The sequence below is a fragment of the Rhinoraja longicauda genome, chromosome 4 (assembly GCF_053455715.1).
Source record: "Rhinoraja longicauda isolate Sanriku21f chromosome 4, sRhiLon1.1, whole genome shotgun sequence".
Classification (NCBI taxonomy): domain Eukaryota; kingdom Metazoa; phylum Chordata; class Chondrichthyes; order Rajiformes; family Arhynchobatidae; genus Rhinoraja; species Rhinoraja longicauda.
Window position 1 is genome coordinate 58,985,391 of NC_135956.1, and position 24,298 is coordinate 59,009,688.

The following is a 24,298-nucleotide window of genomic DNA, read 5'->3' on the forward strand; positions in this document are numbered from 1 at the left end:
CATCACTGTATATGTTTGTAGAACTATCCTAAGTAAGGACAATTTTAAGTACCAAATTAATCTTTTTATCTGGTTGGATATAGAGTCATAAAGCACAAACAGGCCTTGTAACCTACCAAGCTTGCAGTGATCATTAACAACACATCGGCACTAATCCTATTTTCTATTCTTCCCACATTTCCATCAACTTCTCCCATATTCTTTCATCGACCTGTGCATTAGAAGCAATTTATAGTTTGTAAAACAATGTCCCCCTGTCTTTATCAATTTTCCAGCCAAAAAAGAACAGCCCGAGAAATGTGGCCTACGCTGTCATTCCTCTACTGCCTAGCAAAATATCCCTGTGAATATCATCAGTGTCTAGCCAGATATCCAATGTATATTCAGATTAAGCCTCTGGATCATAGTTGTATTAATAACTCATAACCCAAATTCTACACTAATATTCTATATTAAATTGTCTTTTAAATCTTTATTGAATACAGTCGTCTCTAACGTACTGTGACCAAAACAATGGATATAAATTAATAGAGAATGGACCTAAAACAAAATGTAGGTTGCAAAGAAGAATAAAAATAAACATCTGGACTCTCTCCTTTTTGCAATTTAGCCAGAGGTTTCACTAATAAACTGAAGTTTTCAGTGGAAAAATAGCAATGTAAGCAACTTCAGGGAGCTCACCTCTGAAAAGAGCAAGTAGAAATGAAGATTGCTGAGCCAGGCTGTGGCGCAGTGTTGGGTCCAGGTAAACCAGCTTCCGTAAAACAGAAAGACATGGCAACACCAAACATTGCATGTTCTAAAAAAGGGAGAAATATAAATAAAGTAAACCAATTACAGTACAAAACCATAAAAAGCAAAAAATAATTCTAAAGGAATCCTCAGCAAAGTGAAGCATATTTGGAAAAGATTTCCATGCACGATTTAAGCTTAACCAACCATTTCCCTGCATTACCATCACAACCCAAACAGGTCATTCTGTTGGTAGGAAAATGAGCCATCCAATCAAACACTACCTAGTGTTTGATTCAATTGGTTTAATCAACGGGCATTAACAAGTGGAATTCAGCTTTATATTCATTCCAGTTCAAAATATATTATTTTTGGTCTGTGCAGACAAATGACACTGCTTATGGTGTCCCCAGACTCCATTTACACATCATACTGCCTCGGGAAAGGAGCCAATATAATCAAAGACCTATCCCACTCCCATTGAGCAGAAGTTACAGAAACTTGAAAGCGTTCACCACCACCTTCAGCAACAGCTTCTTCTCTCATGTTATCAGGCTTCTGAACAATCCCATAAGCAAGGGGACAGTCTGATTCTCCTCTACCTCACTGCAGACATTGGACTTTGTCTCTGGAACCGATGCGCTATAATGCTAAGAACTATATTTCTGCACTTTGTATCTTTCCTTTTGATCTATCTATTGTAATTGAGTTTGGCTTGATTGTATTTATGCATAGTATTATCTGATTTCATTGGATAGCACGCAAAACAAAGTTTTTCAATATACCTTGGTACATGTGACAATAATACCCCTAAACTGAAGCGTTTTATTTTTATTCAATAGTTGGCAACATGAATTTTCATGTAACATACTAGTTCACTGACAAATGAAACAGATGATAGGATTTGGTGCACTGGCAAGAGTAACAATAGCAGAATCCCAAAGATAGTAGAAAACACAAATGAGAATGTCAAATATTCAGATACAAAATGTGAATAAACGACACATCTTAAAGAGAAAAGTAAATGAAATAATCTAAATGTTCTTAACATTTCAAACCATTGAATTGAAAATATAATATTTTTTTAATCTGCTCTCATACTTAAAAGAAAACATGGACTCAAATATTTTATCATTGCAGTGCCATTGATTATCATTAACATTGTAAATTCTCTTTTCTTGTCATTTATTAGGATATAATGGTAACACACTTGTTAATGGAATCGAGATCCAGAAACATTTACCAATAACCCAATGAACTCCCACGTAACTAAAATCAATTACAAATATAAAGAAATACAAGATTTTGTTGAAAGAGCTCATGAGATTTTTTTTAATCCCTCTGGCTCACGTAAGTACATTAGAAGATTCAGTCATACTTATCCAATCCAGCCATTTGATTAAAGTACAATACTAATGCGAATAACTCTTCAGAGGCCTTAGACACCACAAAGACTAAAAATGGCCAGAATGGTTAGAATGTTGAGAAGCTAAAAAAAAATCAGAATCTTAAACTGGATATAAGATAAACTTTACATCCATGTTTTAAAACATGAAATCAATTATGACACCACCGGGCGCCAGCAATGGCTACTTTGCCAACAGTCCGTTCCTTTCTTCTTCGTTGTATTTTTAGTGTGTGTTAAATGTATGTTTTTAGTGTTCTTTAGCTTGTTTTATGTGGGGGGTGGGGGTTGGGGGAGGGGGTTGGGGGAAACTTTTTCTAATCTCTTACCTCGACGGAGATGGGGTTTTTTTTCCGTATCGTACCTCCGTCCACACCACGACCTAACATCGAGGAGTTGGCAGCCTTTGCTGGAGGTCGACTTCGAGAGCTCAACCGCAGGTACCTGTGGACTTGCCATAGTGAAGCCCGCGACCCTTTTGCCAGGGATCGACCTCTGAGCTCTGCCGCTGGTGCCTGCAGACTTTAACATCGTGGAGCTTGCGGTCTCTGGTTAGAGACCGACATAGGGAACTCCAAGCCGCAGGAGCTTCGATCGCCCCGACGCAGGAGCTTCGACAGCCGGCTGCGGGAGCTTCGATCGCCCCGACCACGGGAGAAAAATGGGGGAAGAAGAATAGACTTTATTGCCTTCCATCACAGTGAAGAATGTGGTGAATCCGCTGTGGTGGATGTTTACGTTAACTTTTATGTAGTTGTGTGGCTTGTTGCTTTTTTTTGGTATGGCTATGTGGTAATTCGCTTATCACTGTACCTTAATTGGTACACGTGACAATAAAAGACCTTTGAAACCTTTGAATTAAAGAACTAGGAAATTAACATTTGAAAAATGTTATGAAACAAAGCCTTCACAAGCAATTAGCAATAGAAGCATTCTGTTAGCACAAACTAGAGATGAAAAACATATTGCAAAGTACCTTTCCATTTTTGTGTATACTCTCATGTATAAATGAAACTAACGTTTCTACTATTCCAAGGTTTTTCAGTCCTTCGTGAATTTTAGTATCTGTAAATAAACACCAAACACGAGTTATTACGCTGCAGCAAGTTGCGATTTCGGAAAACATTGTCTGAAAAGTGAGTGGAAGTAATTCAACATTCATATACAAAAAGAGCTGTGGTAATGAGCACAGAACTGCAACTAATTGGACTGCTCTGTCAAAATGCTGGAATAAGTATGATGGATCAAATGGCTCACATCCATGTTGTTTTATTTCTTAACTCTATGAATTCTCAATTTTTAATGTCTCCAGAAGCTCCATAAATGTTTAGTTTATTATTTGGAGGAAATGGACAGATGTGTTTTACGTTGGAACTCTTTTTCAATATCTGCAGTCTCATGTCTCTGGCTAGCTGCCCCTGCTGAGGCAAATCTTGTATTGTGCTATGCTATGCTGAAAATGTAGAAGCTGGCTGCCAGAAAAAGACAGCAGCAGAGGGCACACTGGTACAAACAGTGTAACTCAGGAGCGAGACCAGGGCAATTCGAAATCTGCCACTTTTTAATGCTGATTATTTTCTTGTGGTACGTACTCTTACTGCGTTATTCCCAGTCATGTACGTAAATTATAATTTTGAGTTATCAGGTGCATAAGAAAGTGAAATGTCTGGGATGCCCTCAGTTCCCCTCCCTCATGTTCACAGCTGTTGAGCCAGGAGACTGGTTTTCACTGGCTGTGAAACTGCACAATTCTTGCTTATCAAAGTACAACTGAAACTGTGAATCTACTAAGTGAACGGAAGTCCAGTTGCAGTTGCGTTGGTATAGAGATTTTGTTTCTTGACAGATTCTTATTATGAGAGACACACTAATTAAATTCAATTTATCAGGTTAGAAATTCATATTGTAGTACAATATCTTTACAGGAAGTACCCAAAATCAGAGAAGAACTGGTTCATATGATGGACAAGTAAAATTCTACAATCTGAAAAGCGCTGCGCTGACTCCGAACCAATTACCTTGTGCCATAATCGCTAGTTGTTCTGCTGCAGATTTCCGTAGAATCAGGTCGACAGTCTCCGAGATCAAGATTTCATATACTTTGCAAACACTCTCATCCTACAGCAAAAGATAGGAGCATGATATTGCTGGAGCAATTCATTGAAAATGCCATTGAACTATGTTATTGTAAACAAGCAGGTGAAGCTGCATGTTGAAAAGGAGTGAAATAATCTTGCTCTGAAGCTCTGATCCAGCTTCACAACCCAAAGGTTTACTTTGCAATAGGTTAACCTAGAAAATCGAGTTAACCCATACATCTATACTCATTGGGTGTTACAGTGGCAAACTAAGGACTGCTTTAGCTATGGACCTGTCTTTGTGGAAAATGCACCACCCTGGTCTTGGGCTGGATTTAGTCATACTGTGGGGAGAAATGGATGTGCAGGAGAGTTCCCAAAAGATCAAAAGTATGGGAGTTAGCTTACAACTATATTAGCAAAACATGGTTATTCCAGTATTGTCTCAGAATAGTCACTCTTCCTCCATAATACTTCAAGAATGTTGAATGAAAAATGAGGTTATCTCTTGTGTGGAAATTACAATAACTGGGCGGCGCGGACCCAGTGGGCCGAAGGGCCTGTTTCTGCGCTGTATCTCTAAATCTAAAAATCTACACCAGGATCACATGGACGTGTCCAGTCAAGTTCCCAAAACAATGCTAAATGACCTAAAAATGGTAGTTGTTGATTTTGCACTTCATTTGCAATTGAAAATTGGCTTCAGTGCTAAACAAAACCAATTTATTTAGCACGGTAAAATGTTATTGAATGATACCACACTAATATACAATGTTATAATGTAGCAACTTAAGCAGATTGTAATTTAAACATAGGTCATGAAGCAGTGAATATGAATTTATTGTAATCCTTAATCTTTTGAATACTAGGATAAAATGTAAATGATGTTTAATTTCCAAATTCTGCCTTTTCAACAATCTAGACAGAATTGATCTAATTCAAGCCCAAGGTAGAAAGAAAAGCATCCATGGCTCTTAGCAGCCAATTGTAGATGTTAGTAGGTTAAGATTGAAAAGCACCTGGTCAGATGGTTGCAGTTCCAGCATGAATCAATACTGGGACTAAGGTTGTTCACTTCCTATGCGAAGAATCTGGACAAGGAACTTGGAAGCAGTTAAAAAAATTATGGATGATACGATTTTATTTTGGATAAGTTACGTGATATTGATAATTTTGAAGAAATAGACAGGTTATTAGCAAATGATATAAGCCTGGAGTGATGCATTTTGGTGAAAGTACTCCTTGAAAAATTAGAGTTTAAACATTGTCGAGGATCCAGGAGCACAGTCACTAATTATTAGGAGTAATAAGAGCACACAAATATCATAAACCAAATTTTATTTTTAAAAGAGGCCTATTAAGGAGAATAAGGAAAGCTATATTAAATTTGTATGGAATCTTGCTGGGAATATTACAAAGGATGTGGAGGCACTATTGAAGGAGAATATAAGGTTTATAAGAATGAGAAAATCATTAGTTTACAACAGAATTATGTTATACCAATCAAGAAAGGCTGAACTGAATAAAGTAGGATGGTCAAAGAAAATGAAAATAAGTGCAGATCCAGATAATTTAAATAAAAACAAGAAAATATTGGAAGCACTTAGCAATTCTGGCAGAAGAGAACTAGATTTAATATGTCAGGTGAAAGATTCATCATCAAAAGCTCTTGTGATGTAGAAACTTTAGCACAGACCTATTAGACCCAGTTTCAGTGATGTAAACTTCAGCAGAGAATTATATACGCATACCTCCAGATTCAGGGCCAGTTTCTTCCCAGCTGTTATCAGGCAACTGAATCATCCTACTACAACCAGAGAGCAGTGTTGAACTACAAGCTACCTCTTTGGTGACCCTTGGACTATCTTTGATCGGACTTTACTGGCTTTACCTTGCACTAAACGCTATTCCCTTATCATCTACCATACACTGTAAATGGTTCGACTGTAATCATGTATTGTCTTTCTGCTGACTTGATAGCACGCAACAAAAGCTTTTCACTGCACTTTGGTACATGTGACAATAAACTAAACTGTACTGTATTACTTCAAATCTCCTGTATACCGAGCAAGAAACAAGTGCTGGAGGAACTCAACCGGTCAAGCAGCATCTGTGGAGGAAAAATGACACACAATATTTCGGGTCGGACCCTTCTTTGGGTTTCCTTTAGAGATGGCACCAGGATGCAGCTGGTAGAGTAACCGTCTCACAGCTTCAGCAACGTTGGTTCAATATAACACCCAGCACTATTAGTGTGTGGAGTTTGTGCATTCCCCTGAGACTGGTAGGCTGGAGAACCAGTCACGAGGGGTTTGGTTAAGAGGTTTTTAGAAATCTGTTGCGTCTTCAAACTACCCGTATACTCTGAATATGATTAATGTTGGATGTTGAAAAGCTGAAAGACGTGTTCCTGAAATCATTCCCAGATAACAACTAGTTTCCAATTTACTTATCGAAGAACATTTATAATCATAAAACTCTCCAAATGAAATGAAGCATTAGAAACTGAAGGAATGGCATAATGAGGATGTCAATATGAAGAACCACTGTTGATGGAACTTATTGCAGATATGTGAAAACAAAGTGTCGGGGGAACTCAGCGAGTTAGGCCCCTGAAAAGTTGTTTATCCATTCTCTTCACAGATGCTATATGACCTGCTGAGTTCTTCCAACATTTTGTTATTACAGACAAGTATTCAACATGATCCCACCACTAGTAACATCATCCCATCCCCACCCATGACCGCCATCTGCACAGACTACTCCCTCCGCATCTCCTTAGTTCACTCATCCGTTCCCTCCTCAACCGCCTCCTTCCTGGCACTTTCCCCAACTTCAATTTCAAATATCTCTAAATTAGTATAACCTGCTCTGCTGTGCATGTTCCACTGCACTGTCATTATCACTACATAACATAAGCAGGGCAGCATCTGCTTATAACTGCCATAGTAACCTATACAACCTATACAAGCTCACAAGCTCCTTTATTCTACTCATCCCTCCTCTACCTATTTCATAAGTGAGAACTAACTTGTATTGTCTCCTGCCCATTTTTGACAAAGGGCATTGGACCTGAAACATTAACTGTGCTTTTTTTTCTCCCACTGTTGACCTGCTAAGTATTTCTAGCATTTTTGTGTTTTATTTCAGATTTCCACCATCAGCAATGTTTAAAAATTTTCACTTACCGATTAGAAGCAATCTATAGCAAACCTTAATGCATTACATTTGGTCACTTTGTTTTTACCTTTAACTGCATATTATTACATTTAGTTTAGTATAGTATAGTGGTCCAGCGTGGAAATAGGCCCTTTGGCCCACTGAGTCCGCGACGATCAGCGATCCCCACACACTAATGCTATTCTACACACACTAGGGACAATTTACAATTTTACCAAGCCAATTAGCCTATAAATCTTTATGTTTTTGGAATATGGGAGGAAACTAGAGACCCTGGTGAAAACCCATGCAGGCCACGGGGAGAACGTACAAACTCCTTCCAGACACCACCCATAGTCATGATCGAACCTAGGTCTTTGGCGCTGTAACGCAGCAGCTCAACTGCTGCGCCACCATGCCGCCCAATTTTAGGAATTATTTGCCCAGAAAGATGAATGAAGGAAACAAAGTAATGGATTCTTACCTTTAAAAAAGTTTTGTCATTTTCTTCCAACTGTAAATCAATAGTCTTATCCAATATATACAGATCAGACACATTGTTGAATATACTTCCTTGTAATGCAGGCTGTTTATTGGAGACATCTTCTTCATTTACCAAATGTGGCATTAAGTGTGTAATAGCTACAGAGCGTACCCTGTTCATCAAACAGAGAAAATAAACAATTTACTGAAGTTAAAAAACAGCGAGATTACATTCCCTGAAAAAACATCTGATAATGGCAAACAAACTAGACCAGTTATAAATAAGGTAGCTAATGCACGTTGTGTATGTTACAAAATTGTTTGTTATTGCAGAACTGAAGCTCTACTAATTTGATTCATAACTATCATTTTGATGATGATCTTACTAGAAGTTGTGCCTGTAAAGCAGGAAACAAAATAAAACGTTTTTGTTTAGCTCATCGACTTTTCACAACTCCAGTTGCATTTAAACAATCACTTAAAAAATGGTCCACTGCCAAACCAAGTAAAGATTAATTTCTATTAGTTCTCCGGTAGCTGAGTGCCCAAACTTCAAGTATTTCCATAAATGTGCTAATAGGGAATTCTTCATTGGACCAAAGCAACTTGGAACTGATTTTAGCTTGTAAGTTTATATGGGTTGTTACCAACTTCATAAGGAAATATGTAGAGAATGTGTTCCCACTAAGACCTAAGTGTTCCATATCCAGAAGACTTGGATAAATCAGGAGATCCATAATCTACTGGCGACCAGATGCTGGAAAAAAGCACATGAAAGAAAGCTTGCGGGAAATATAAAAACTGAATATAAAGCTTTTTTAGATATGTAAAAATGAAAAGATTAGTGAAAACAAATGTAGGTCCCTTACAATCAGAGACAGGTAATTTATAATGGGAAACAAGGAAATGGCAGAAGTTAAACAGTATGGCAACTCAAATTTCACTGTACCTTAATTGGTACATGCGACAATTAACTGACCTTGAAACCTTGAGTGCTTTGGTTCAATCTTCACTAAGGAAGACACAAACAATCTCCAAGAACTACTAGGGGACTGAGGATCGAGTGGGAGGGAGGAACTGAAGGGAATCCACATTAGTCAGGAAATGGTGTTAGAAATCTGTTGGGACTGAAGGCAGATAAATCCCCAGGGCCTGATGGTCTGCATCCCAGAGTACTCAAGGAGGTGGTCCTAGAAATCGTGGATGCATTGGTGATCATTTTCCAATGTTCTCTGGATCAGCTCCTGTGGACTGGAGGATAGCCAAAGTAACTCCACTTTTTAAGAAAGGAAGGAGAGAGAAAAAGGGAAAATATAGACCAGTTAGCCTTATATCAGTAGTGAGGAAGATGCTTGAGTTGATTATTAAAGATGTTATAGCAGCGCATATGGAAAGCAGTGACAGGAACGGTCAAAGTCAGCATGGATTTATGATGGGGAAATTATACTTGACCAACCTTCTGGAATTTATTGAGGATGTAACAAGTAGAATGGACAAGGGAGAGCCAGTGGATGTGGTGTATCTGGACTTTCAGAAAGCCTTTGACAAGGTCCCACACAAGAGATTCATGTTCAAAATTAGAGCACATGGTATTGGGGGTAGAGTATTGACATGGATAGAGAACTGATTGGCAGACAGGAAGCAAAGAGTAAGAATTAATGGGTCCTTTTCAGAAAGGCAGGCATTGACTAGTGGGGTGCCTCAAGGCTCCGATGCTGGGACCCCAGTTATTTACAATATATATCAACAATTTAGACGAGGGAATTAAATGTGACATCTCCAAGTTTGCGGATGACACAAAGCTGGGTGGCAGTATTGGGCAGATGCATGGCAGATGCAGTATAATGTGGATAAATGTGAGGTTATCCACTTTGGTGGTAAGAACAAGAAGGCAGATTATTATCTAAATGGTGTCAGATTAGGAAAAGGGGAGGTGCAATGAGACCTGGGTGTCCTTGTACATTAGTCACCGAAAGTAAGCATGCAGGTACAGCAGGCAGCAAAGAAAGCCAATGGCTTGTTGGCCTTCATTGCGAGAGGATTTGAGCTTAGGAGCAAGGAATTTAGAAGACTGAGGGGGGATCTTATTGAAACATATAAAATTCTTAAGGGGTTGGAGAGGCTAGATGCGGGAAGATTGTTCCCGATGTTGGGGAAGTCCAGAACCAGGGGTCACAGCTCAAGGATAAGGGGAAAGTCTTTTAGGACCGAGATGAGAAAACATTTCTTCACACAGAGAGTGGTGAGTCTGTGGAATTCTCTGCCGCAGAAGGTAGTTGAGACCAGTTCATTGGCTATATTAAAGAGGGAGTTAGATGTGGCCCTTATGGCTAAAGGGATCAGGGGGTATGGAGGGAAGGCAGGTACAGGTTACTGAGCTGGATGATCAGCCATGATCATATTGAATGGCGGTGCAGGCTCGAAGGGCCGAATGGCCTACTCCTGCACCTATTTTCTATGTTTCTAGGAGGTCCTATTGCAGTTGCACAGGGCCCTAGTGAGACCACACCTGGAGTATTGTGTGCAATTTTGGTCTCCTAATATGAGGAAGGACATTCTTGCTATTGAGGGAGTGCAGCGAAGGTTCACCAGGTTAATTCCCGGGATGGCGGGACTGACATATGATGAAAGAATGGGTCGACTGGGCTTGTATTCACTGGATGAGAGGGGATCTTATAGAAACATATAAAATCTTAAAGGACTGGACAGGCTAAATGCAGGAAAAATGTTCCCAATGTTGGGGGAGTCCAGAACCAGGGGTCACAGTTTAAGAATATGGGGTAGGCCATTTAGGACTGAGATGAGTGAAAAACGTTTTCTCCCAGAGAGTTGAGAATCTGAGGAATTTTCTGCCGCAGAAGTCAGTGGAGGCCAATTCACTGGATGTTTTCAAGAGAGAGTTAGAGTTAGATCTTGTGTGGGGGACACTTCTTTAGTCTTACTGCAGGAAGGGGGAGAAAGCTAGAGGAGAGGTGGGAACAGGACAGAGCCTGGCAAGTGATAAGTGGATACAGGTAGGGGGAAGGGAGTTGATTGGCAGATGATTGAACAAAGGCCTGAGTTGAAAAGACAACAAATGTGACTTTACAGGCTTTGTCCCGCCCTCAACTCACTTCCAACTTTCTCTCTCCTACTTCAATGAGTCTGAAGAAGTGTCCTGACCTGAAACGTCACCTAACTATGTCCTCCAGAGATGCTTCTTGGCCCATTGAGTTGCTCCAGCACTATTGTGTTCTATGCCATTAGGAATTCTTGCTCTTGACTGTACAGGATTCTATCTACCCATCCAACTATTGACTTCCCTATCATGACCATATTTCTATTCTACTCTCCACCATCTTGGACTGTCTTCGGCATTTGCGGCTGCCCCACCCTGCATTGTTTTCTTCTTGTCCTCACAAATAACAAGCATAGAGGATATGATCAATATTTGCAGCCTTCCTTCTCATTCTCTTGTAAACCACCATTAATTACCCAGTTCCCTAACATTACACTCTTACCTTCCTGAACCTTCTCTCTCTATTGTGATGTAACAGTTTTCTCAAAAAAGCATATTTTGTTGTAGCAGGCAACAAGGCCAAAGGCCTTCCTCAGATTAGTCTGATGAAGGCTCTCAACCCAAAATGTTGCCTGCCCATTCCCTCTACAGATGTTTGATCTGCTGAGTTCTCCAGCATTCCCTCTACAAATGTTTGATCTGAGTTTTTGCTTAAGTTTCCAGCATCTGCAGTTTCTTGTGCCTCCAAAACACAACATGCAAAGGAGATGGACAACAGAACAGCATTACAAATGTTCGCACTGCTCCAATATATCATCCTAGTCATACATGGGATTCTACGATGGTATTGTGAGGATAACAGAATGTAGAAATAACCTCTGACTTACAATCACTTAATTGACAATGTAAAATTATGCACTTTTACAATGTGTTCACATTTCTGGAATAAACCAATGGAAGAATGAAGGACAAACTAATAATGTAAATCTTACTTGGCTGGGGATTTGTGACATATAAAACAGTTCCATTCCAGTCAATTTCTTTTCAAGGCTGCAGAATGTTATTACAGTTCGCAAAGAGATCCAATTATTCTTTGCAATGAGTTGTAGCCTTAACCTTGTATGATGTTGCCATTTGATCATTTCAGTTTGTTATTTCACCTTCAATGCTTCTCAGTTTTAGTATTTTTAGATTTCTGAGTGCAGATTACTGTTTGACAAAGAATTGATGGCCTCCCAAATGCTTTTAATCTGATTGCCACACCAGGTTCCTTCAGGGATCAAACTTTCAGTAAATGGTTTTAAACTGGATTAGAAATTAGATTTTTCTGCCAAATGGATCTCAAATGATATTTATAAGACAACAATGGGAGGAATCAGTCTAAAGAAGGGCCTTGACCCAAAACATCATCCATTCCTTCTCTCCAGAGATGCTGCCTGTCCCACTGAGTTACTCCAGCATTTTGTGTCTACCTATGATTTAAACTAATTTAGTACCTGCAGTTCTTTCCTACACAATGGGAGGAATAATCTTGACCAAATTTCCCATAAATGAATTCTGAATTACTTTAGCTCCATGGGAGCATTGGACAAAAGAGAGATTGTTACTATTAAAAAACAATATCAAATCAACACCACCCACCACCCCAACCCCATTTATTTTAGCTTACAATATTCCTTCATTTGGATATCAAGAAGACAGAGGGTTGAATTTCCCCCACATAGGGTTTCTAGTCTGTTATTCGGAAGCATTCTCGAGAAATCTGCATGTTTGCTAAAGCAGATGCCATGAATTACAAAGGCATGATACTCGGACAGCTTAATGAAACTGAAGATTCTTATCATATTACAATGATGCAAAATTGTCTTTCGACAATACTTGTCACAAAGATGTAGTTCCATAAACATTTTTCATGTTTATAAATAAATCCCTTGCATGTACATGATACTCTGAAAGACATTGAAAATTGTTTTATTTAGTGTAACTCACGTTCGATAATTAAATTATATGGAAAAAAAAGTAGGATTTTTTTTTTTATAATGCACCTTTCCAGGTATACCAGATGTAATGAGACAAGTCAATGCTGATTGTTACGCTTTGTCAAGTCTCCTTCCACAGTATTTTATCTCATCCAATCAACTTCATTTTAGTGATTGTTGAAACAAATTCGTGATTAGCAAGGTACAATAAACAGGAGCGATCATATGATGTATTTTAATATTTGTTTTCAGGAAGATTTTCTTGGGTCTCCTTACTGTACTGGGGCTTACTGAAAACTTTGCATAAGCAGGTTTGTGGGGGTTCCAGTGAGTAGTCTGACTGCTGGTTTCTCTACAGCAATACATCAGTGACTGATCTGGAAAAGGTATTCATAGCCTGAGATGTGCTGCCTGTCTCAAAAGACAAGTCACTATATAGACGCAATTCATATCGGCAACAGTTTACATTGCTGGACCTCAGTGCAATGTTAAAGAGTGGGTTATTTTAAGATAAATTATTCTGCTTACGAATGCTGTTTACTCATAAATAGGCGAAGAGATGCACGGATTCTTGCTATCCTTGATAAAATGCTGGGTGCAGATTCATCATGTGGCTCACTTAGTGCAAGAATGCAGCGTCCCAGCGGCCCATCTACAGTTGCAAAGCCCTGCAAAAAACAACAGAAACATTAAACAATGGAGATGCTTCAAAATACTAATAGTCCATTTATTTGACACAAGGGCAGGCATTAAATAAACTCATTTTAACTACAATGTTCAGTTTGTATATTTTCTGTGACATACCCAGCCTGATCAATTAAAGTGAAGTTCTTCCAAAGGATCAGAATAGAAAGTTATCATACAATGCGTGGAGGATTACTAAGATAATTAAGGAAGATATACATTAATCCACCTGTGAACTATTCAAAGTAGTCAATGTTGTTGAGAAATTGTATCAATAAGAAAAGAGACAAAACCTGAGTAATTTTCAATGAGGTATGTCAAATATGCCCATCATTATAAATTCTATTCAATTTCATCCAAATCACAACAAAGGATGATCTCTAAATACCAGCAGTGAAAGTCATAGGATTTTAGTGACTGAACATAGATAACAAATGCAAATGGAGAAAATAATAGAATTTTGGCAAAACAAATCTTTGGGGTCCTGTGATCAACACTTTCGGATATGAAAAAGAAGCAGTAGGTGGTCATCTATATACTAAAACTCTAATTTGTTTGTTTGTTTGTAGTTGTGATGTGGTGTTTTTGTGTTGAGTACTATGTGTGGGTGTGGGGGGGGGAGGGGGGGAACTGTAACATTGTAAATATGTATCCCTTCCGAACGGAGACCCGACCTTTGTTTTCTAGGTCGGGTCTCCGTTCCTGCTGCGGCCTACCATCGGCCCAACTCCTGGAGCTGGCGGCCTCCAGGGCTCTGGTTCGCAGAGCCCGCGGACCAGACTCACCATCAGCGGAGCCGGCCGTTCTCGGAGGCTGCGGGAGCGGCTGCGACTCGCCTTAGGCTCGGGCCGCGTGGATGCCGACATCGGGAGCTCCGGCAGCGGCAGCGTGTTCGCCCGCCCCGGATCGCGGGGCTTGGGTCGGCCCGCCGCGGATATTTCACCGTCCGGCGCGGCCTGAAATAGGCCACGGAATTTTCTCTGCTCGGCGGGGGCTTCAATGTCGGGAGCCCCGACCGCCCCGACTTGCAGCGGGGCTTGGGTCGGCCCGTTGCGGACATTTCACCGTCCGGCGCAGCCTGGAACATGGCAACGACAACAGCCTGACCGCAGGAGAAGACGGCAGGGGAAGAGAAAAAGACATTCTGGCCTTCCATCACAGTGAGGAGGGGACTGGAGGAGACTCACTGTGATGGATGTTTCTTTTTGGGGGGTTTTGTGTTGGTTGGGGTTGTGTAATTTGCGTATTTTATTGCTCTTATTGTTGGACTGTGGGTGACGAAATTTCGTCCAAAAAACTTGTTTTTTGGATGACAAATAAAGATATCTTGAATCTTGAATCTTGAATCTTGTTTGTTCCTGAACTACAGCCAAAACAGCATACGATAGCACGATAATTTTAGGCCCACCTTAAGGGACTGGCCCACTTAGGCGATTTTAAGGCAACTGCCGGTGACGAGGCTGTCGCCGACAGTTCTCTGGGGTGTCGCGGGCATGATCGCGAGGAGTCGTCCAAGAATCGTAGTGGATCTCAGGGCGTCGCTGAGAAATCAACCTGAGTGAATTTTTTCGACGACAGCTGGCTTGTTGCCAGGTATCGTTGCTTATTGCAGGTGCTGTTGCATGCTGTCCCCAGGTTTGCTAGGTTCTCTTAGATGCATTTAGAAGCACATAATATTAAAATAAGTAAAGTCATTTGAAGATACCATAAAATACTTGTGTTTAACCAATTTATTTACCGTCAGGACATTTGACAGGTAGATTGGAGGCGACAGTTTGACGGCCAGGTAAGCGTGGGAATTTTTGCGATGTTTATGGACTTCAACGATTAAATTTAAAGTGGGCTCCCAACCCAGATATGCAACCCAGAAACCCGATATGCATCTCCTGCATATTTTCAGGGAATGCCCACACACTTTTCACAAAAATCCACTTAACCACTTTTAAAATTAAATTTCTTAATACTGCTATTAGTAAACTGGAAGTAAATCCAGTTTATGCCTTGTTACCGTGAAGCTTGGTTTTCAAGTAACCCGGGCAAGATGTTATATTTCAAAACTCTCAAGTACTTACTGACTTGTCAGTGATTTCAGCTAAAATGAGGACGCCGGAGAAGCATTGACAGCGTGGGAATTTTCGCGATGTTTCCGAAGACGGTGTAATCTTGACCTGACTCGGCATTGTCGTGGTCATTGTCATCAGGTAAAAGAAAATTTTGGCAATCTGCTACGACTTTGACAGTCGCCGGCAGTCGCCTAAAAAATCGCCTATGTGGGACAGGCTCTTTACTCACCGTCGTCCCTTTGGTGCTAATGGAAGAAGTTTTATTGATCGGTGTTATATTTTTAAAGTTATTCACATTTTAAAGTTTAAATATATCTCCTAGGGAGGGAGGGGGAGGGAGGGAAGGAGGGAGGGGGGTGGAGGGAGGGAGGGTAAGGGGGTTGAGGGGGATGGAGTGGGAGGGAGGGGAAGGGGCAGAGAGGAAGGGGAGGGGAGGGGAGGGGTTGGAGGCAGGGGTAGGGAGGGGGGAGGGGAGTTTTTTGAAGACGTGACCAAAAAGGTCGATGAGAGCAGAGCTGCAGATGTTGTATACATGGATTTCTGTAAGGCATTCAACATAGTTCCACATGGTAGGCTGCTCTGCAAGGTTAGATCGCATGGGATTCAAGGAGAGGTAGCTGAACGGACAGCAAATTGGCTTCATGGAAGGAAGCAGAGGGTGATGGTGGAAGGTTGCTTTTCGGACTGGAGGCCTGTGCCTGGTGGTGTGCCTCAAGGTTTGGTGCTGGGCCCGTTACTGTTTGTCATCTACATCAATGATTTGGATGAGTACATTTTAGGGCAAGATTAGCAAGTTTGCTGATGATACAAAGGTGGGTGGTTTTGCAGGCAGTGAAGATGGTTGTGAAAGATTGCAGCAGGATCTTGATCGATTGGCCAGTTGGGCTGAGGAATGGTTGATGGCATTTAATACAGAGAAATGTGAGGTGTTGCATTTTGGGACTTCTAACAAGGGCCGGACCTACAGTGAATGGTAGGCCTCTGGGGAGTGTTGTAGAGCAGAGCGATCTAGGAGTGCAAGTGCATGATTCCTTGAAGGTCGAGTCACAGGTGGATAAGGTGGTCAAAAAGGCTTTTGGCACATTGACCTTCTTCAGTCAGAGTATTGAGTATAGAAGTTGGGAGGTCATGTTGCAGTTGTGTAAGACGTTGGCGAGACTGCATTTAGAGTATTTTGTTCAGTTCTGTGCACTATGTTATAGGAAAGATATTGTCAAGCTTAAAAGGGTTCAGAGAAGATTTACGAGGATGTTGCCAGGACTAGAGGGTCTGAGCTATAGGGAGAGGTTGAGTGGGCTGGGTATTCCTTGGAATACAGGAGGATGAGGGGTGATCTTATTGAGGTGTATAAAATCATGAGAAGAATAGATTGGGTAGATGCGCAGAATCTCTTGCCCAGAGTAGGGTAATCGAGGACCAGGGCTCATAGGTTCAAGGTGAAGGGGAAAAGATTTATTAGGAATCTGAGGGGTAACTTTTTCACACAAAGGGTGGTGGGTGTATGGAACAAGCTGCCAGAGGAGGTAGTTGAGGCTGGGACTATCCCAATGTTTATGAAACAATTAGACAGGTACATGGATAGGATAACTTTGGAGGGATATGGACCAAGCGCAGGCAGGTGGGACTAGTGTAGCTGGGACATGTTGGCCGGTGTGGGCAAGTTGGGCCGAAGGGCCTGTTTCCGCACTGTATCACTCTATGACTCTCTATTACTCTAAAACAACTGGTTGTTTTAATATGAATTGTGAGTAAGTTATCCAATTAGGCACTTGAACAAGTATGAATGAGAGTCAACAGATCAAAGGAGGACAGGTCATTTCTATTTACTCTAGGTGCATGTTTTCAGGCTACTAGCATGACGTAAGCATTCATTATTTAGTTTTAGATATAGTGTGGAAACAGGCCCTTTAGCCCACAGAGTCCGCGCTGACCATCAATCACCCCACTCTAGATCCATGTTATCCCAGTTTCGCATCCTACACACTAGGGGCAATTTAAAGAAACCAATTAACCTACAAACCTGCACATCTTTGGAATATGAGAGGAAACTGGAGCACTCGGAGAAATCCTACACGGGGACAGTTGTCAGGATCGAACCCAGGTCTCTGGCGTTGTAAGGCATCAACTGTACCACTGCGTGACTGTGCCGCCCTTTGTTATGACATCATCTGCCCATCCTGCCTTAATATTGACAAGGCATTGAAATTTAATTTCACATTGCTTTTTGTTACTGCATTGTTCAGTTGTAAAGGCTGGGTTATACTGAATGTAGACACAAAGTGGTGGAGTATCTCAGCTGGTCAAGCAGCATCTCTGGAGGAAAAAGATGGGTTCTTTGTGTCTATCTTCTGTATAAAATAGCATCTGAGTTTACTTTCTACATATTATGTCTGCTCCACTGCAAAATCACCTTAAGGTATACCTACTTTGAAGAAGTTCTCCTCTGTCCAATGGGAGTTCTGTAAGACCCCCTCTCACTGATCTCCCTCTGCACTGAATTCTGACCTGAAACGTCACCCATTCTTATTCTCCAGAAATGCTGCCTAACCCGCTGAGTTACTCCACCACTTTGTAAACTTTGTGTCTACCTTCGATATAAACTAGCCCTTACAACTGAACAATGCAATAACAAAAAGCATTATGAAATTAAATTGTTACCTTCGTCCTGAAGAGGTACAGCACAAATTCACCAGAAGAAAAACCGAGGAGTGTTTGCATGAACTTTCCTTTTACTTCCCATGAGAGGCCCAATTGAGGTATTTGAGATGATTAAGAGATTTGACAAATGCATATGACAAACATATTTATTTTATGCGGGCATCCAGAAATGGACTAAGATTAGAACGAGGCAATTTAGAGGTACTTTTGCTCTCGTGAAGAGAGTGGAAAGCATAACCTGCTTATTCCATAAAGATAATAATGTAATAGGAAGGAACTGCAGATACTGGTTTATACCAAAAATTGACACAAACTTTTGGAGTATTTCAACGTGTCAAAAAATAGAAAGGTGCTGTTTCGGGTCAGGACCCTCTTGAAGAAGGGTCCTGAACCAAAAGTCTCCTATCCATTTTCTCCAGTGATGCTGGTTGACCAGCTGAGTTACTTCAGCATTTTGTGTCTACCAAAAAGATTGCAGATTCATTTAAAAATTGCAGGGCAGATATTAATTAATCATCTGTTCAAGGCAAATAGCATAGGATGTGTGGCTAAAGTAGATAATCACAGCTGAGGTGGAAATCAATCATGATCAAACTGAATGGTGCAGCAGACACAGGGGGACTGTTTAGTCTATTCCCATTTCTACTTTAATACATGAAGTGGTGATCAAAATAAATCAGTCAAGATGTACAAATAATGTGAAAACTCAGTAATACCACAAGGGATAAAAACAATGAAAATGTAGTGGGCCAAGTAGGCCAAAATAACGACAAGTAGTCAAGGTTAACGAAAGCGTGTTTACTGTATCTCTGGAACTCCAAAAGGGAATGAGAGTCATGCGGTCCTTGACCTTTATACTCCCGGCCGAAGTCCGCCTCCTTGCCTCGACCCATTCCCGTGCCGAGGGGTCGTGAGTGGTATGGCCCGACCCTCGGGAGCCGCCACAGGACCCCCCCCCAGAACCAGAGGCACGAAGCGCACCGGTGGTCGCACTAGTCGACCGAACCGTGTACGGTACCCGTCCGACGGGGGGTCTGGCGGGGGCTCAGCTGAAGGGACAACCGGGGGGGCTGGCGGGGGCACTGCTGGAGGGACAACCGGGGGCGGAGAAGGGGGTACAAATACCGGTCGAGATGAGGGGATCGGCGGGTGCGGTGTTGGAGGCACTTGTAAAGGGGGGCGCCCGCGCGGCCGAGGCTGTGCAACCCGCACCGGCTGGTCAATGTCCAAGTGCGCTGGCTTGAGGCGATTAATTGACACGGCCTCCGGTCGGTTGTAACCCCGCACCAGATCCACTTTGGAGAATATAGTAGCCCCGGCGAGGTGGGCGTTGAAATCCTGAATGTGGGGTACGGGGTATCGGTCCGCCGTGGTAGCGGCGTTCAGTCGCCGATAATCCCCGCAAGGCCGCCAGCCACCGCTTGCCTTGGGGACCATGTGAAGTGGGGACGCCCATGGACTGTTCGATGGTCGAACGATCCCCAAGGATTCCATGTCGCGGAATTCCTGCCGCGCCAGACGCAATTTATCCGGCGGAAGTCGGCGCGCTCGTGCGTGGAGGGGTGGGCCGGTCGTGACGATGAAATGCACCACCCCATGCTTGGGGTTTGACGTACGAAATTGCGGCGCCGTGATGTCCGGGAATTCCGCCAGGATTCGAGCATAGGTGGATTCGACCGATGACAGCGGTCGAGCAACAGGACAGACCAACCCTAATGTAATGGGCTGCATTGTTGCACTGTGGACCAATTGCTGCCTCCTGACATCCACCAGGAGGGAATGCGCCCGCAAAAAGTCCGCCCCGAGCAACGGTTGGGAGACGTCGGCCACGGTGAACTGCCAAGTAAAGTGGCAAGAGCCGAAAGTGATCTTCACCGTGCGCACACCATAGGTTCGAATGCTGGTTCCATTCGCAGCGGTGAGGGCGGAACCGCGCTTCCCAGAATGAATGTCCTGCATCGAAGGAGGCAGCACGCTCAACTCTGCCCCGGTATCCACAAGAAAACGATTACCCGAAACCCGATCCCAAGCAAAAAGGCGGTGAATCTGGCCGGCCGCCGCGGGGTCTACTGGCAGCCGGCCACAGCGTTTCCCGGGTACGCGCATGGCAGGCGGCATCGTCGGGCTGCAGCACCCCAGCGCTGGTGGTAATAACACCAGTTCTTAACCAAGGTGTTGTCTGAAGCCTGCTGTCGTTGAAAAGCAGGTGCAGTACCTGCGGCTGCCGCCGGGGGAGCCCGTGCAGGCCTCCGGGGCGCAGGTTTGACTCCTTCCACAGCCGCCCCTCCCGACCAGGCTATTTCGGGCGCTGCCGGAGTGACGCGCAGCGTCATGACGTCATCACTGCGCGCCGCCCAAAGGGCGTCTGCACGCCTGCCGAGGGCCTGGAGATCATCAAAAGGCCCTTCACTGAGCTGCATGCGAATGTCGGACGGCAGTAAGTGGAGAAATACATAGTCGAAAAGGAGGCAAGGTTTGTGACCGTCCAGCAACGCGAGCATGTCACTAAGCAGCGCGGATGGGCGCCGGTCGCCCAGGGGAGGCATTTGGAGGATTCTTTTAGCCCGCTCCATTCTCGGGAGCCGGTAAGTTTCCAGCAATAGATCTTTAAGCGCCTTGTATTTACCTTGGGTCGGTAGGTCGGCGAGGAACTCGGTTACCCGCTGGACCGTGTCCTGGTCCAGGGCTCCAACCAGGTAGAAAAACCGTGTATCATCCGACCGGATGGATTTGAGCTGGAAATATACCTCAGCTTGCTGGAACCAGACGTGGGGTCGGTGGGTCCAAAAGGTAGGGAGGGCTACAGAAATTGCCTCGATAGCCAGTGTAGCGCCCTCGGACAGCGAGGCGAAGGCTGAGCCCCATGTCTTGTCCATTTTTCTATAATGGACCGTTCGAGGTCACCAATGTAGTGGGCCAAGTAGGCCAAAATAACGACAAGTAGTCAAGGTTAACGAAAGCGTGTTTACTGTATCTCTGGAACTCCAAAAGGGAATGAGAGTCATGCGGTCCTTGACCTTTATACTCCCGGCCGAAGTCCGCCTCCTTGGCTCGACCCATTCCCGTGCCGAGGGGTCGTGAGTGGTATGGCCCGACCCTCGGGAGCCGCCACAGAAAAATTAATAAAACCAATAATTGGAGATAGACACAAAAAAGTTGGAGTAACTCAGCGGGACAAGCAGCATCTTTGGAGAGAAGGAATGGGTAACGTTTTGGTCGAGACCCTTCTTCAGACATCACCCATTCCTTCTCTCCAAGGATACTGCCTGTCCATCTGAGTTACTCCAGCTTTTTGTGTCTATCTTTGGTTTAAACCAGCATCTGCAGTTCCTTACTACACAAACCAATAATTGGAAATGTTGTAACATTGTGAGATCATTTCAAGTTAAACAAAAATGCCAATGGTGATATTTCTCACTGAGGAAGATACACACAATCTCCCAAATGTTCTAGGGGCCGGAGAACCTAGGGTGATGGAGGAACTGAAGGAAATCCACATTAGGCAGGAAATGGTTTTGGGTAGACTGATGGGACTGAAGGCTGATAAATCCCCAGGGCCTGATGGTCTGCATCCCAGGGTACTTAAGGAGGTGGCTCTCGAAATAGTGGAAGCATTGGAGATTATTTTTCAATGTTCTATAGATTCAGGGTCAGTTCCTGTGGATTGGAGGATAGCAAATGTTATCCCACTTTTTAAGAAAGGAGGGAGAGAGAAAACGGGTAATTATAGACCAGTTAGTCTGACATCAGTGGTGGGGAAGATGCTGGAGTCAATTATAAAAGACGAAATTGCTGAGCATTTGGATAGCAGTAACAGGATCATTCCGAGTCAGCATGGATTTACGAAGGGGAAATCATGCTTGACAAATCTACTGGAATTTTTTGAGGATGTAACTAGGAAAATTGACAGGGGAGAGTCAGTGGATGTGGTGTACCTCGACTTTCAGAAAGCCTTCGACAAGGTCCCACATAGGAGATTAGTGGGCAAAATTAGGGCACATGGTATTGGGGGTAGGGTACTGACATGGATAGAAAATTGGTTGACAGACAGAAAGCAAAGAGTGGGGATAAATGGGTCCCTTTCGGAATGGCAGGCAGTGACCAGTGGGGTACCGCAAGGTTCGGTGCTGGGACCCCAGCTATTTACGATATACATTAATGACAGACGAAGGGATTAAAAGTACCATTAGCAAATTTGCAGATGATACTAAGCTGGGAGGTAGTGTGAATTGTGAGGAAGATGCAATAAGGCTGCAGGGTGACTTGGACAGGTTGTGTGAGTGGGCGGATACATGGCAGATGCAGTTTAATGTAGATAAGTGTGAGATTATTCACTTTGGAAGTAAGAATAGAAAGGCAGATTATTATCTGAATGGTGTCAAGTTAGGAGGAGGGGGAGTTCAACGAGATCTGGGTGTCCTAGTGCATCAGTCAATGAAAGGAAGCATGTAGGTACAGCAGGCAGTGAAGAAAGCCAATGGAATGTTGGCCTTCATAACAAGAGGAGTTGAGTATAGGAGCAAAGAGGTCCTTCTACAGTTGTACCGGGCCCTGGTGAGACCGCACCTGGAGTACTGTGTGCAGTTTTGGTCTCCAAATTTGAGGAAGGATATTCTTGCTATGGAGGGCGTGCAGCGTAGGTTCACTAGGTTAATTCCCGGAATGGCGGGACTGTCGTATGTTGAAAGGCTGGAGCGATTGGGCTTGTATACACTGGAATTTAGAAGGATGAGGGGGGATCTTATTGAAACATATAAGATAATTAGGGGATTGGACACATTAGAGGCAGGAAACATGTTCCCAATGTTGGGGGAGTCCAGAACAAGGGGCCAGTTTAAGAATAAGGGGTAGGCCATTTAGAACGGAGATGAGGAAGAACTTTTTCAGTCAGAGAGTGGTGAAGGTGTGGAATTCTCTGCCTCAGAAGGCAGTGGAGGCCAGTTCGTTGGATGCTTTCAAGAGAGAGCTGGATAGAGCTCTTAAGGATAGCGGAGTGAGGGGGTATGGGGAGAAGGCAGGAACGGGGTACTGATTGAGAGTGATCAGCCATGATCGCATTGAATGGCGGTGCTGGCTCGAAGGGCTGAATGACCTACTCCTGCACCTATTGTCCATTGTCTATTGCCCATATTTTCCCTTAAAGTTCTAGTTAATCATCCCACTGACATAAAATTTTCAGTAGTGATATTAGTTATAAAACATCTTTCAAATCTTGATGTCATTAAGTATCAACAGAATCAAGGGATATGGGGAGAAAGCAGGAACAGGGTACTGATTTTGGATGATCAGCCATGATTATATTGAATGGCAGTGCTGGCTCGAAGGGCCGGATGGCGTATTCCTGCACCTATTTTCTATGTTTCTAACAGATAATAGGCAAAGAAAGTAAAGACAAAACAACAAAAAATCACAAGACTGCAGTTTAAATGTAACGGGTATTGTATTTGTTAATTATTCTGGATCAAATTTTAATTTAATTCCAGTGGAGAATGAAAGAAAATTTAAAAAATTGGAAATATTCACTAAGTTGTGCAGTATCCGTAAATAAAAGGACTTCATTTTCCATCTGGGTTTCAGATTTCCAGCATTTGTGCTCATCTCCAATAAATGCTGTACTTTCTTGCAATTTTAGAGCCATTCCAATTCAGATTGAGACTTGAAGAATTTGGGGCATTTAAAAAAACATGGATTTGTCAAAATACAGGAGTCATTCCAATTGAGAAATTCAATCATGAACCACGTTCCAGTGACAAGCAAGTGAAAGAGAAACATCTGGCATTATTCATCTAATTTCATCCCCCACCACCTTAAACGGCAGTGTCGCAACAGTAGAGTCGCTGCCTCACAGTGCCAGAGACCCGGGTTCGATCCTGACTGTGGGTGCTGTATGTACGTGGTTAGTGCATTCGCCCTGTGATGTGTGGGTTTTCTCTGGGTGCTCCAGTTTCCTCCCACAATCCAAAGACATGCAAGTTTGTAGATTAAATGGCTTCTGTAAATTGTGTCGTTGGATGGAACTAGAATACGAGGATTGTAGATCGGCGGGGACCTGTTTGTAG

General features: G+C 42.9%; 1 protein-coding gene across 1 annotated transcript in view; it reads right to left on the reverse strand.

The window, feature by feature from the left end:
* rttn (rotatin) overlaps positions 1-24,298 on the reverse strand; it is a 175,102-nt gene that overhangs the window by 101,787 nt on the left and 49,017 nt on the right. Inside the window, exons 17-21 of the mRNA XM_078398650.1 lie at positions 13,363-13,502; positions 7,859-8,030; positions 4,156-4,255; positions 3,114-3,202; positions 682-799 (exon numbers count right to left, since the gene is read on the reverse strand). Coding sequence (XP_078254776.1) covers positions 682-799; positions 3,114-3,202; positions 4,156-4,255; positions 7,859-8,030; positions 13,363-13,502 — 619 coding nt within the window. The remainder of the gene's footprint in view (positions 1-681; positions 800-3,113; positions 3,203-4,155; positions 4,256-7,858; positions 8,031-13,362; positions 13,503-24,298) is intronic.